The following is a 16,049-nucleotide window of genomic DNA, read 5'->3' on the forward strand; positions in this document are numbered from 1 at the left end:
TTAGATATTAAAATCGTTACATTTGAGAACCGACAAAAACTTTCAAATCTCCTTCGACATTTGTAACAAAGTCTGCAAAATGAACTGAAACACAGTGACAATTCTAAATGTTCATCCGGCTTCCACTCACTCTTTCCAGCACATTTCTTCCACTCTCTTCTGTCTTCAGGGATGGCCAAATCGTCCGCCTGATCGCCAGGGGCGAGTAAAAAAAAACCGCCGGGCTAGTCGAAACCGCCTGGCAACTCCAGTGAAAATTCTGGTCAAATGCAACACTTTTGGTTGTACTATCGAGTTTCAAAGCCATTTAAAGTTAAACCCTGATGCAGCAACTGTGGTATGTACCGGGCAAGCGACATTTCTGGCGGGCTAGTGATTTTCTTGAATTTACTCGCCCGGCTGGCGATTTAAATTTAGATTTGGCCATCCCTGGTCTTCCCCTTCTCTCACTCATCCTCCTTCTTTCCTAGTTTCCGAAAATAGCCTGGTTCATCTTTCGGTCCAGCCTTCACCAATTAATGAGAGTCATTCTGATAATCATCGGTCCACGCTCTCGCTCAGTGAGACCCAAAGGGAAAGAACTCATTTTACCTGAGTTCAGGATGCGATGAGAGTGTCCTAGCACCTTGCTGGCCCCAAGAAGATTGATCGATAGACATGTCCAGTGTGTTAATCGCTTCATCGGCTTAGCACAATCACGTATCCATATGTCTCTGTTCTGAAGCGCCTTTGGTTTTTGTCTTGGAGTTTCATAGGTGACGAATGTTCGTTCGATGCTTGATAAGCAGTGGCTTCTTGTTGGAACTTTCATGTCTTGCTCGCCCTGGGGCTTTGTCGATTTCTTCCAATTCAAGGAGACATCTGCAAACATGGTCCATGCTAGACGGCCTGGTTAATATGGAAGGGAAATCCGGTTTGAAGTTGGTCTGTGCTTGTGTGTGTGTGTGTGTGTTTGGGGGGGGGGTGACAGGCAAGCAGGCAGGCAGGCAGGCAGAGATGCCGATTTTGTATTCATGTGGATCTGCAAATACAGAAGGCCCACAGCCGTCGCTCTTCGCAAATACACAGTATCTCAAAAGTGCACCGACACAAGCAGCCTTGACAAAACCTAATCAGCGGAGATAATGACAGTCGACCTTGGTGACAATGCAGGGTCAATGCATGCACATGACAGAGGTCACACACTGACACCCTTGCATCGTACACAAGTGTCGCAGAGTGGCAGTGTGTCACAAAGGCAGTTCCTGGTAGCGCGTTGGAGTGGATTCGCTGTAGCATACTTGGTGGGACTTAAAAAGGACATTTACATACTTTCTTGTGGAAGTGATCTTGTGAACCACCACAGATCTGTCCGATCTTTGAAGAGCATCCTTTTACATGGACACATACCAAATATCAACAACCTAGTTGCCTCTTGTGCATGATAGGCTTTAAAAAAAAATTGCATGCTGAGCTAAAAGGCTAAATGTCACGTGAAAAATTCATCCAAAAATTCCCACTGCACAAAAAGCAGCCAGGCTGTAGATGTTTGGTATGTGTCCAAGTAGAAGGATTTTGTTATCATATCTTCTATATCTATATACGGCTTGTGTGTGTGTGTGTGTCTGTCTGTCTGTCTGTCTGTGTTCGCTATGCACGGCCAAAGTTGACACAATCTGGTCTATGAACATTTTCAACACGTGCTCTCAGCGCGCAGCGCTGAACCGATTTTGATTTTTATGGTTTTTCTGTACATCCATTCCCAGTAACTCTTCCTTATCTTCTCCAGTGTTTTGTGCGTTTATCTCCCTTTCTTCGTGTGGCGTCAATCGCGTACGGTGCGCCACTCACCCGGCGTACGGTGCGCCACTCACCGGCGAAGCCGGGTATTCGCCTCTACTTCTTACCGGCGAAGCCGGTACTCGGCGAAGCGGGTAATCATCTAGTATATATATATATATGTTACAGTAAATTCTCAAAACCAGGAAATTTGCGAAATCCCTGAAAATTTCAGTAAATTTGTGAATTTTCTGTTTCACTCAGGGATTTCACAAATTTCCTAAAAATTCTAGGAAATTTGCGAATTTCCTGATTTCAAGGGGCAGGAAATTCGCAAATTTACTGAAACACATTTGAAGGGAAACAAGTGCTTTGTTGGTTGCTTGTGAACCATTTAATGATTCTGGTTTCCTTATATTAATGCAAGTGAAACACGCATATTTTTCTCTCTCTTTTTCTCTCTCTCTCTTATTCTGTCATGTTTCATAACATTGTTAACATAAAATCTAAACGAGTACATTAAAAGGTACATTGTGACACTCACATCTCTCTCCTATACTGTCATGTTTTATAGAATGGTTAACATAAAATCTGAAGGAGTACATTACCAGGTACTTTATGACACTCTCACTCTCTCTCTCTCTCTCTCTCTCTCTCTCTCTCTCTCTCTCTCTCTCTCTCTCTCTCTATCTCTCTCTCTCTCTATTTCTCTGTCTCCCTCTCTCTGTCTCTCTCTCTCTCTCTCTCTCTCTCTCTCTCTCTCTCTCTCTCTCTCTCTCTCCTTTTCTCTGTATGTCTCTTATACTGTCATTTTTGCTTGAAAATATTAACATACCATTATGACACAAGATAAAAACCAAACAAGCAGGGCATGTACAGCACAGACTTATGGCACGTAATATAAGCATCCTCTTGAGTTCGTGTCCCTATCATTTCTCGTTTTATTATTGTCTCATGTTTGATTGAATAAAACCGTGTTTAAACCAAGACATATGGCAATGAAAAGACGCTTAAAAATGTCTTCATGGTGCGTCTTATTTATTGGTGCAGGATTGGCTGCTGTGACATCTTGAGTTGTCCGCCAGCCAGGCCACCAGCATGTCTTTGATGTCACCATTTGCTCTTTCAACCGATCCCTGGCTCTGTGGATGTCGCGGCTTCCCGTGAACTAATACCGATGTTGGCCAAAAATCTTTTAGTTCTGAAATGATGTTGGCTGTGAACTCAGTGCCGTTATCGCTTCAGAGAAATGCAGGAGCACCAATCCCGAGAAAGATGTCAAGCAGCTGGGCTGCAACCTCTACAGCGCGTTTGCTCCTAATAGGCCGGAGGACGCAGAACTTGGTGAGATGGTCTTGATACACCATGATCCATTTGTAACCGTTGCTTGGCATGGACTGCATGTCAACAAGATCAACTTATCCTCGAGATGCAAATTCCTTGCTGATGATTGGACGAAATCGAACAACTACACCTTTTGTCATGGGTCTCTTTATCTTTTTTCTGACACTCCTCGCATAGTGACTTGAAAAGCTCGAGCGATTTTGTACTAATGTTTGCATAATTATTTCCTTTGTGTTTCTTTGATCATGGCCCGTCGAGATATGACAGAGACACAGACAGAAAGCCACCCAGCCAACCAGGCTAGCAGACAGACAGGCAGATAAAAAGAGCGACAGTGAGATAGAGATAGAGATAGAGAGACAGACAAACAGAAAGGCAGACAGAGAAAGAAAGACAGGCTGGCAGATAAACAGCCAGAGCAAGAATGTTGGGTTGCCTATTAGCAAAATGAACCAAACGCGGACTGCACTGCAAAGTCACTGGGTAGTTTTCGTGATCCCAACACCACAAACTTCTCATGATTTTTTTTCACTTTCTTTCATTTGGCTGGTGTGGCGGGTTGGTAGTGTGTCGGACCCAAAAATTGAAGATGTCCGGTTCAAATCATGCTCAAATCAACTTTTTTTTTTTTTAATCTTCTAGCAGTAAATCTATCAAAATCACAACGTAAAAATAAAGAATTTTGCAAATTTACTGAAACGTTTTTTACTGTTCAGTAAATTTGTGAAAAAATGGCATGCTTATTTCAGGAAATTCGCAAATTTCCTAGAATTGTTAGGACATTTGTGAAATCCCTGAGTGAAACAGGAAATTCACAAATTTACTGAAATGTTTAGGGATTTCGCAAGTTTCCTAGTTTCGCAAATTTACTGTAACATATAAGCCTGGAAAGATCTGTGGTAGTGAAAATAATCGTGTAAGCGGGAAAGACGACACAGACACTGAGTAGTCTCCGCTTAGCTGCATCGGTGGACCTGCGACTTCTTAGTCCAGTGGACCCGGCGAGATGAGATGCTAATGCTATCCCCACTTTTCCTGGCACTACGTAGGCCTACAGTACAGTCCAGCGGGGAAGCAGCTATTCTTGGTGTCCTCAACACGCTGCTTCTGCGCGGTAGTGATTCGACTTGCACTGGATTTCGTCTGAAGCTTTGTAGGAAAGACCGTGCAGGGTTGTGTCCGGTTTATGTGCTAAAGACTAACTTTGCTGTCAGGAATTCAGTATCGTTCTGCTCACGTAAAACGTAGCTGTTTAGCATAATTATCAAATAATATTTTGATGACTCAGTGCTTTTGAAAATCGTGCAATTGTGTCGTGTCCAGTGTCGCATTTTGAATAGCCTCTCTGGCTGCTTCTTGTATGGGATTCAGGCTTTGCTGCGGGAAGCAGAAAAACATTCAGGGTTGTGTCGGTGTCAGTGCAAAGACTAGCTTTGTTGTTTGCTACATTGAATAATATTTTGCTGAATAAGTGCTTTTGTGAAAAAGTGAACTTTTGTCGTGTCCAGTGTTACATTTCAATAACGTTTCCTGCTCCCCAGTCAAACTGTGTGTGTGTGTGTGTGTGTGCACGCGCTGGCGTTTGTGAAAAAAGTCAGTCAACGGACAAAACCAAGGCCGCGCAAGACTGACGAGAATTTAGGGATAAATTTGCCCTTGTGTGGTGTGTCGTGGTGTTTGTTGCAAGCAGTGCTGCGTGGAGACAGAGGGAAAGGAAAAATTATTCAGTCTTGACTGACTTGCCGTGCTGGTGGCTGGTTGTGCAACATTTTTTTTACTTGGGTGTTATATTACTGGGTCGGTGCTACATTTCAGCGTCAAGTTGGTGTTATTTTTCCTGTGTTTGTGTGAAATTACTGCGTTGCTGCTGCATTTCTGCCTTGATTCTGCATATTTCTGAGTCACGTTGGTGTGATATTCCTGCGTCGGTGTTCAGTTTTCTGCAAAAACAAAAACAAAACAGGATGAGTTTTAGTGCTCCCAAAAAGAAGAGGTAGGCCTTTGCTGCCTGTCTGTCTCTCTCTCTCTCTCTCTCTCTCTCTCTCTCTCTCTCTCTCTCTCTCTCTCTCTCTCTTTCTCTGTGTGTGTGTGTCTCTCTCTCTCTCTCTCTCTCTCTCTCTCTCTCTCTCTCTCTCTCTCTCTCTCTCTCTCTCTCTCTCTCTCTCTCTCTCTCTCTGGCTGTGTTCATGTATAAAATTCTAAATGACGACTGTCCTAAATATTTGCAATCACATTTCAAACATGCCACAAAAAGATATGGGTCCCAAAAAATCATCCCTCCTATACCTCGCATAGACCTCTACAAATCGAGCTTAGCCTTCTCCAGCGTTTCTCTGGAACTCCTTCCCCCAACAGATAAGAAATGCAACTTCAGTGAAAATGTTTAAGAGACAGTCACGTTCACACATCATTCGTGAATTATATGTCTTGTTCGATTGTTATTTTGTTAAACATTTTGTACTAGTGTTAACGGATGTGTAGCTTATCGGAGCAACTTTATTCCCAAATAAAAGGTATAACTATGTCAATGTAATTTTGTAATTTTTGAGTTCTCCTTATGTAATTCCTTAAATGCACATTGTGTTGCATTCCATACAATGTATTTCTGTATTTTATATGATTGAATTTATATTTTTAATGTGCGTCTGTCTTTATGTGTTGTATAAAGGACAGGTTGGAAGAATAGGCTTGGCCTAAAACCTTTATCCTTTTGTAATAAAGTTCTGAGTCTGAGTCGCTCTCTCAAGCCCGGACAGAATATACTTTGTCTGACACTCAACTGATTATATACCCTTGAGGACTACACACAGCTGTTTCACTCAAACTGTGACATGCACAATTCTAAGAGCTTTGTTGGAACTTAATCGGGCTAGGGTACTTCTCTTCCAATCCATCTCTGTCTGCGTTTGTCTTTCAGTCTCAACTCAACTCAACTCAACTCAACTCTCAACTCAACTCAACTCAAATTTTATTGGCTTCAATTTTCATAGAAGAATTTGTCTTGCGCTTGGGAGAAAATAAGAGTATAACATATAAAAACAGCATTCATATCACATTTCATGTATCACACACAGTAATCACTAGTATAAGCCTACAATTATCACATTTGTACCTGTATCATACATGCAAATAAATAGTATCACATTTCCACGTATCACACACAATATATACATTACATAACATACAGCAAGCTTCCATCTCCCGCGCCCCCCCCCCCCCCCCTCCCACACATACATATCCTCGCACGTGCGTCGACTCCATACAAATGACATCATCAGTCCATTAACTAAAATGCACAATGACTAGTAGTGGGTACATGATACTTAATACGTGCTCAACTAGACCTGCTAACTAAAATAATAACAGAAACAAAAACAAGGACTGGGCACAACATTTACACGTGTGTGACCTACTTACATCAAGTGCCTGTGATCTATAAATAACAATGATTGCGTTTAAAGTAAAACATGAATAATGCCGATGTTTGCTAACAATGAATACATAATAACTAAGATAAGAATGTATGTGCTTTCATAATATGATTATTTTATAAAACACAGTGGGGAAATTTGGAAAATAATTTTTATACGAAACTGCGCACATCGAGTCGAGCTCTGTGGCGTGTGTGTTCGGAGGCAGGAGACACACATGGCTGTGGATATTAATGTTCGGTGGATTAAAAAGGATACCCCGACTTCGGCAGGGCAGAAGGAGGTACAAGACGGTGTGCTGTATTGCTGTGTGTGAGTGTGCTGTGCAGACCTTCTGTGTTATGTGCATGTTCTATTCTAGTCTGTCCGTAGGCTTCATCTGAGGGCCTATTGTGTACAAGGGGAGGTCACTTCCGCCTTATAAACAAACACATGTGGAGACCCACAGAAATACCATAGCATCGTAATGAAAGAGGGCAAAAATACTGATAACAGTCTAGGACATTATTTCTAGGACTGACTAAGCAATGGAACAACATCATGATCTTCATAAGCAAATGATAGTGAGAACAAAACAGAATTCTTACTCTTCTGACTGCTCCCAGTGATTGACATTCAAAACAAACTGTTCTATTCTAAATAGTTGTAAAAAAACTTCATAAGAATAATATTAAACATACATACTTGATTTGTTTAAACATAATTCTAGTGTAAAAGTATACTTTATAAGTTGTGGAGATAATTTTAAAACATGAAGATAAAAAACACAGCAATAACATGACAACATTAGAGTACAATGCATTCCTAGCTAGCTCTGAGGAAAACTCCATTGTACATTTTTCAGTTTCACATGCATGCACTAAGTGGTATCATTGAGAACTGAGATGGCGGATGGAATAAACGACTTCCGCATGCGAGAGGTTCTACACTTTGCAGCTCTGTATCTACGCCTAGATGGCATGAGTGCAAACTGATCATGCAGGGGGTGCGATTCATCTTCAACGACCTTTCGTGCTTTTGTGGCTGTTCTCTTATGCACCAGTTCATCCAAGCTTGGGAACTGAACCCCAACCACCTTTTCTGCCTGTCTGATCACTCTTGCCAGATGGCTCTTGTCCTCTACAGTAGCCCCATAGTACCATACCATGAGGTTGAAGGTCAAAACACTTTCAATGCTGGCTCTGTAGAACATTGCCAGTATTTCAGGGCAGACCTTGAACTGCTTGAGTTTCCTCAGAAAGTACAGTCTTGAATTGCACTTGCTAACTACCTTGGCTATGTGTTTTGACCACGAGAGATCTGAACTGATGATGCAGCCCAAGTATTTGTACTCTTGTACTTGTTCTACCTGTCTGTCTGTCTCTCTCTCTCTCTCTCTCTCTCTTTCTCTCTCTCACACACACACACACACAAACACACGTACGCACGCACGCGCATGCGCACCCCGGCCTCCTCCTCCTCACCCCCCCTATCATAGCCCTACTAACTCTTGCCGTATTCGAGAGTCTGCACTACTGCCATGGCCTAATGTCATTTCCAGCCTGTATCTAGAGACTTCGGCCTTAAATATAGGTCCCTGGTTTTGGGCAAAGAAGAGAAAAAGAAAAAGAAAAATCCGCTGCTGCTTTCTTTGCTACGCTCGTTGATGCGATGAGCTAACAACTACAGGCGCAAGAATCTTGTGTTATAGTGTAAACCCCTCTGTATCCGACACTGGATGTAGTTGACGGGAGCACCCGGATGGTTATTTTCAAGTTTTAAGTGCCAAATTCTAAAGGTCAAGCTATTCAGAGGGAGAAAACCACGTCAGTTTATCGCACATGAAAAACCAATTTCGTTTTGAAATGTATTTTTTATACCTGGAAATTGCATGTCTCCGTCTGCGTGTAGAAGATTGGAAAGCCATATCAACGCACAATTTCGGGCGCCTATGCTTTCAGTTCGGCCGGTGTCCCCGCCTTTTTCTGACTCTTCCGCTGTGTGTTGTTTTAAATGCGACACATTCCGAGCGCGTCTTCATCCGGTGATAATGAGTGTCCAGTGAACATTTGCTGAGTGATACACAAGTCTGCACAATCTGGAAGTCTTGTCTCTTCTCTTGCTGAGTCGCCAGTCTTTGTTGGAGCCTCAACATGTCACGGTAACATATATATAGTGCACTTTTGCAAGAAAGTTTTGGGCTGGAGCCGAGTTTTCATTTATTTTCCCTCTGCGCGCGTTCTGCATGCTTGCTTCCGCGTTTGCTATCAAAGTATCATTATCAGCTCGATCTGTCTGGTGTAGGCTGAGACACGTCCAAAGCTCTATATTCAGCCCGGGCGGTGTGTACATGTATCGCTTTTAAACGAGTACATCGTGTGTGTTGGTTTGGTGTTTAAACTTAATAAAGAGATGGCGTGAGTTCCGTGTAATGCTAATGGTAGCGGTGTATGTGAAGGAAACGATGAGTACATCTTCCATGTACACATGTGCGTCTGCATGTAGCCTATGAGTCACTGTGTAGCCTGAGGACCTCACTTGAAACACATGTCACCGAAACAAAATCATACCAAAAAAAGCACAGACGATATGTTATAAATATGCTCTTTATGATTTTGACAGTTAGTCAGTGTTTTGCTCTCTCTCTCTCTCTCTCTCTCTCTCTCTCTCTCTCTCTCTCTCTCTCTCTCTCTCTCTCTCTCTCTCTCTCTCTCTCTCTCTCTCTCTCTCTCTCTCTCTCTCTCTCTCTATCTGCGCGTGGTTGTGTGTTTAAATGAATAAGATCAAAACAGTGACAAGTTACAAGTGCTTTCTTCAGTGGGGCTTTATTACTACATGTACCTCAAAGCCAACTGTAAAAATAAATGGTGAAAACAGTGACACATCTCAGAAACAAAACCAAAGATTCCACAAGCAACCTCGCTTTTGTTAAAAGGATTTCAAGTAAATCATAATAAATGTCAGGGGCGGACGAGGGGGGGGGGGCACAGGGGGCACGTGCCCCCCCCCCCCCCCCCCCCCCGAAAGAAAAAAAGAAGAAAAAAAAATTTCTATGCTGATTCTATGACCATTTCTAAGTTCAAATGGCACCAGATGGCACCATTTTGCTTCTTTGGGCAAAATTTTTTTCCGGGGGGGCATGCCCCCGGACCCCCCTAGCAAATTCGGGCGCTTCGCGCCCATCACATTCACTTTCGATTCAAAGCAACTGATCCGCCCCTGAATGTAATGTTTAATGAAACCCGCTCCATTAAAGAAAGAAAAGAAGCAATATTAGACAATTTCATTTCATTTCATTTCATTTTCATTACTTTATTGTCCCATCGCTGGGAAATTCGGGTCGCTTCCTCCCAGTGGAAAGCTAGCAGCAACGGAGTCGCGCTACCCAGGTGTCTGCGTGTTTAGGTGTATTCAGCCACCTGCACTTATGGCAGAATGACCAAGGTCTTTTACGTGCCATTGTGATGACACGGGGGTGGGACATGGCTTCCGTCTCTGGGTCTGCACATAAAGTTGACCCGTGTCCGTCCCGGCCCGAATTCGAACCTGCGACCTTCCGATCACAAGTCCAGTGCTCTACCATCTGAGCTACCCGGGCTGTGGTCATAAATTAAGATCAATCTCAGTAAACATAGATTGTGGGCAAATGTTTTGTTTCGCTGCATGTTTATTGTGGTTTGATCTTCACCACTCGCTCAAAATGAGCACATACATTCCTCAGGTAGATTTGCTCTTTACAAAGATCTGTTCCTTCTACACATCATCAGTTTCCCCGCATACTCAAAAACAGGTGACGTGTTCGTTTCCGTAGGATAATTATAGCCGTGACGAAATACGTTTTATCTTCCTGACGTGTTTTTCAACAACAAAAAAAAAGAAAAAAAGTCTCTCCGACAGTGTTTAGAGTTTGGCTTATCTGTCAAAATCACGTTTGAGATGTCTGTGTTTGAGTTAGCTATTTTTTGACAGAGTTTGGCTTATCCGAATTAGAATTAGAAAAAGTCTTACAGGTTTGGCGGGGAATTGGTTTTAGTTTCTGATATCCGAGTTTTTTGCTTAAGCGTGTTTCGTTTAGGCGAGTGCGGCTGTATACATTAACACACACACACAAACACACAATTGTGAATAACAATGATAACTCTTCTTTGGTGCTTGTTGTTGCTAACATTTACCCGAGGAAAATGGATATATATATGTGATTGTACAACCTTTTAAATAATACATAGCAGAAGCTTGAAACGTGGGACTGTAATCAATTAGCCCAAAATGTCATCGCACTTCTCATGCATAATACCACACTGTTAGCCCAGAGTTGATTTTAGCTATTCATGATGAGCCGGCTGGAGGTCTGCTTGGGTTTGAGCGTAGAGTGTTTTATGCCTGTACTTTGGACAACAGATTGATTGCATATATGGTATGTCCAGTCTGCAGAGACCATTTTGTTCAGCAAAAATGTGATGCCCACGCCCTCCCCCCCCCCCCCCCCCCCCACCCCCACCCCGAAGAAACTTCTGGAGATTTGCCGATGTCTACATAAAAAGGGCAGGTATTTCCTGAAATTGCAGGTGCTCAGTATGAGAGTACATGCATATTCTCCAGTCATACATCACAGGAGAGGTTTCCCCCTAAATTAGTAGAGTTAGAAGTTTCCACAATCTTGAACCCAAAAGCACCCTGATAGTACTTGCTTGTCATATGTGCATTCTGCATGAATTATTTATTAGTGTTTCACGACTGACTGCTTTTTCGTCAGATTAGCATGCCCCTGCATCACCCACTGTACTAGCTATCATCATACAATGAATGTGAACAAATGAAAACGGCACTGTCCAAGTTTCATGTACTAATTTGAATGTGAACAGCACGCTCTGAATTAAATTACTAATTTCTTCCAGCTTCATCATGGAGCAGAGAGGAGAGGAGAACTGCATTTTGATTTTCTTGCTGTTCTTGCACTCTGTGATAACCTGATTCATACCCTTCCTTGCTTTGAGTTATGTTACATTATGCATCACTTATTGTGGATCAGTTTTCCTGATTTCAGTGCCAGATTGTACATTCGTTCTTAAATGGCAATACATTGTGCAGTTTTCATTTAACAGCAATGCATTTGTACTTCTAAGCATCAAGATATGAATATGTGCACAGTGTATTCCGGTTTTCATTTTACTTGTGATATATAAAGCAAAGTTTGCTTTGACACTTCTTCCAAATTTACAATTAAATTGAAAAATGAGTTGGTAATGTATTTGGCACCTATCAGGCACACTTATCTTTCAACTGTGAACATACTATAATATATATCTTTTTTGTGTGTTTATATCTTCAATTATATATCAATGTGTTCATTTTGATGATCGAATCATCAGGTATTTGACTATATCATTTTCAGTCAGCAATTTTAATTTGTTTCATTTTTTTATATTTAAATGATTTTTTACAATAATTATTGTTGTTGTTGTCTTTCCCTTCCAAACGCATCTTAGACGTAGCATATCCCACGGAAACCTGTTGGCTAGGTTTCCAAGCATCAGAGGGTAAATGCTATCAGAACTTTCTATAGTGTGAATTCTGGCACTGTCTATGCCAAGGTGTATACCTGCCCCTTTGAAAAAGCCACTGATGTTTGCTTTTGATTGAATTTTGTTAAGGCTGACTGATATATGGCTTTTATTTTATGAAGTGTTGGCGAGTGGCTTCTTTGTTACTGTTCATGAGAGTAAAATTGTTTTCCGTTTTTAATTGTAGTTCAGTCATTTTCTTTTTTTATTATTATTTTTTGTAGCTGGTAAACAAGGGTAGATTTTTTACTGTTTTGTGTTTGAGTTTACTTTTTTTTCTTTTTAGTTTGAGTTTGTTTAATGATTTCCACTTGCTTTTTATTTTTTTATTTATTAAAACTGTTACGATAAACTTTCTCGATTTTGAGGTTTCACTCAGTAAATGTTTGGGATCAGATTTTTGAACAATCGATCATTGAATAGGAAAAAGAAAAACTAATACCTCTCCAGCATAGTACAGATAATTCATATGTTCTTAGAGATTATTGCTGCAACAAAATTATACTGCAGTGGAATCCCCCCTTTAAAGACCTAAAAAAAAATATGAACAAATCAAGTCAAGAGGGGAGACTCTTAAGTATATTTACAGAGATTATTCTTCTTATTCTTCTTCTTCTTCTTCTTCGTTCATGGGCTTAGACTCCCACATACACTCGTGTTTTTGCACGAGTGGAATTTTACGTGTATGACCGTTTTTACCCCGCCATTTAGGCAGCCATACGCCGTTTTCGGAGGAAGCTGATGCTGGATACTGTATTTTCGTGTTTCTATAACCCACCGAACTCTGACATGGATTACAGGATCTTTTCCGTGCGCACTTAGTCTTGTGCTTGCGTGTACACACGAAGGGGGATAAGCCACTAGCAGGTCTGCACATAAGTTGACCTGGGAGATCGGAAAAATCTCCACACTTAACCCACCATGTACCAGGCGGCCGCGGCCGGGATTCGAACCCTCGACCTTCCGATTAAGAGGCCGAGTCGTCTTACCACCCCACCACAGCGCCCGTCTCAATGTGTGTTAGCATTTTGTAACAGAGGTTATGAACAGACAATCTGAAAAAGCAAGGTGTTAAAATGGAGACACTCGTCAAAATTTGACAGGTCTTAAGGGGTGGGGATGTAGCTCAGTCGGCAGCGCGCTGGATTTGTATCCAGTTGGCCGCTGTCAGCGTGAGTTCGTCCCCATGTTCGGCGAGAGATTTATTTCTCAGAGTCAACTTTGTGTGCAGACTCTCCTCGGTGTCCGAACACCCCCGTGTGTACACGCAAGCACAAGACCAAGTGCGCAACGAAAAAGATCCTGTAATCCATGTCAGAGTTCGGTGGGTTATAGAAACACGAAAATACCCAGCATGCTTCCTCCGAAAGCGGCGTATGGCTGCCTAAATGGCGGGGTAAAAACGGTCATACACGTTAAAGCCGTGGGAGTTTCAGCCCATGAACGAACAAACAAACAAAACAAAAAAGAAAGGGAGGTTCCGTTGTAAAATGTGATTTGTGTTATACCATTATCTAGGCAAGTAATTTTGAATAGATCAAAGCTAAGGCTAATCCTTTTCATGTTAATGCCAAATTAGTCTAGAACAGTGGGTAGAGTAAAAAGGAAGTTACAAATATTGTAGAAGAAAAAGAAAAAAGTTTATGCTTTATCTTCTCTTTTTACATTTTGTCAAGTTTTGACTAAATGTTTTAACATAGAGGGGGAATCGAGACGAGGGTCGTGGTGTATGTGTGTGTGTCTGCAGTCTGTCTGTCTGTGCGTGTGTGTGTGTAGAGCGATTCAGACTAAACTACTGGACCGATCTTTATGACATTTTACATGAGAGTTCCTGGGAATGATATCCCCGGACGTTTTTTTTCTTTTTTTCGATAAATGTCTTTGATGACGTCATATCCGGCTTTTTGTAAAAGTTGAGGCGGCACTGTCACACCCTCAATTTTCAATCAAATTGATTGAAATTTTGGCCAAGCAATCTTCGACGAAGGCCGGACTTCGGTATTGCATTTCAACTTGGTGGCTTAAAAATTCATTAATGACTTTGGTCATTAAAAATCTGAAAATTGTAAAAAAAAAGTTTTAAAGAATTATAAAACGATCCAAATTTACGTTCATCTTATTCTTCATCATTTCCTGATTCCAAAAACATATAAATATGTTATATTTGGATTAAAAACAAGCTCTGAAAATTAAAAATATAAAAATTATGATCAAAATTAAATTTCCGAAATCAATTTAAAAACACTTTCATCTTATTCCTTGTCGGTTCCTGATTCCAAAAACATATAGATATGATATGTTTGGATTAAAAACACGCTCAGAAAGTTAAAACGAAGAGAGGTACAGTAAAGCGTGCTATGAAGCACAGCGCAACCGCTACCGCGCCAAACAGGCTCGTCACTTTCACTGCCTTTTGCACTAGTGGCAGACTACGTTCAGTTTCATTCTGTGAGTTCCACAGCTTGACTAAATGTAGTAATTTTGCCTTACACGACTTGTTCTTGTTTAACTTCAGTATTATTTTACCCTGGACACTTTAATAAACATGTAAACATTTCTTCTCGATAATTCACTTGGAAAGGTTTGATTCTTGGTAATGATAAAGTGCGGGCTGTATGCCAGGGTCCATATCTAGAATGGTTCTTTTTTTCTGTTTTCATGGGGTGTTTTGGTGTCATTAAATGTTGGTCATTTGGGTTGATTATCACAATGATTTTTGAGTCACTTGAGAAAATGTGACTATGTAATCGGTCAGTGTTAGTCTGTCCGGCCGGCCGGCCGGCCGGCCGGCCGTAGACACCACCTTAACGTTGGACTTTTCTCGGAAACTATCAAAGCGATCGGGCTCATATTTTGTTTAGTCGTGACCTCCAATGACCTCTACACTTTAACGATGGTTTCGTTGACCTTTGACCTTTTTCAAGGTCACAGGTCAGCGTCAAAGGAAAAATTAGACATTTTATATCTTTGACAAAGTTCATCGGATGTGATTGAAACTTTGTAGGATTATTCTTTACATCAAAGTATTTACATCTGTAGCCTTTTACGAACGTTATCAGAAAAACAAGGGAGATAACTAGCCTTTTCTGTTCGGCAACACACAACTTAACGTTGGGCTTTTCTCGGAAACTATAAAAGTGACCGGGCTCAAATTTTATGTGAACGTGACTCCCAGTGACCTCTACACTTTGACGTCTGCTTTGGTGACCTTTGACCTTTTTCAAGGTCACAGGTATGTCTTGAAGGAAAAAAATTGAAATATCATATCTCTGAAACTATTCATCGGATTTGATTCAAACTTTATAGGATTATTCTTTACATCAAATTATTTACATCTGTATTGTGTTGTGAATAGCAATTTCTTCCTGTCCATCTGATGCCTCATATAATATTCAGAACTGCGAAAGTGACTCGATCGAGCGTTTGCTCTTCTTGTTAACAGTTTGGAGTGAGTTGACCCTTTTGAAGGTGAACTGTATAACTTGACAGTAACATTTGCCAGTTTGAAAGAGTGACGTTTGAAACCAATGTACCCAGTGTAATAACCAATCCAATTTGATATGATGTGACAAACTGAAACAGAAGTGATTAATTATGGCCTAAATTATTAAAGTAATTCTTGAGCAGTTTGAGCTACCATTAAACTTTCAACAATTTCTTATTTCACACAATCATGTTACACTAGTTTGCCTGTAGAAATAATATCTTAGCGTTTCTATGCTCTTTAAGGCTCTGTATAATTAATGTATATAATTACAATGTATTTAAATCTCTTCATCAGATATATATTTCTATACACATGTATCATTAGTTGTATTCAAAAATACGCTCAGAATATTTACAACAACAATAAACAACAGTAACATCTTCTTCAGCGTTCCATGATGGTTATTTAACAACAGCTAACAAGAACTCTTTGTAACTAGTTAGTTTGTTAGTTGTTGCTTTTTGGGTCCAGCGGACCATATAGGCCAAA

At 41.0% G+C, this 16,049-nt stretch overlaps 1 protein-coding gene across 8 annotated transcripts in view; it reads left to right on the forward strand.

Annotated features, from left to right (window-relative positions):
- The window catches only part of LOC138953448 (echinoderm microtubule-associated protein-like 2), a 116,472-nt gene that overhangs the window by 59,068 nt on the left and 41,355 nt on the right, over window positions 1-16,049 (forward strand). For 4 of the 8 annotated variants that reach the window (XM_070325264.1, XM_070325263.1, XM_070325261.1 and 1 more), the window contains exon 4: window positions 11,999-12,049. The exons of 2 other annotated variants lie outside the window; for them this stretch is intronic. In XM_070325264.1, the coding sequence (XP_070181365.1) occupies window positions 11,999-12,049 (51 nt within the window). Of the gene's footprint in view, window positions 1-4,853; window positions 5,096-8,197; window positions 8,674-11,998; window positions 12,050-16,049 lie in introns of those variants that run through there. 2 more of the 8 variants (XM_070325267.1, XM_070325268.1) reach the window with 2 other exon arrangements.

Source organism: Littorina saxatilis, linkage group LG17, assembly GCF_037325665.1.
Source record: "Littorina saxatilis isolate snail1 linkage group LG17, US_GU_Lsax_2.0, whole genome shotgun sequence".
Taxonomy (NCBI): domain Eukaryota; kingdom Metazoa; phylum Mollusca; class Gastropoda; order Littorinimorpha; family Littorinidae; genus Littorina; species Littorina saxatilis.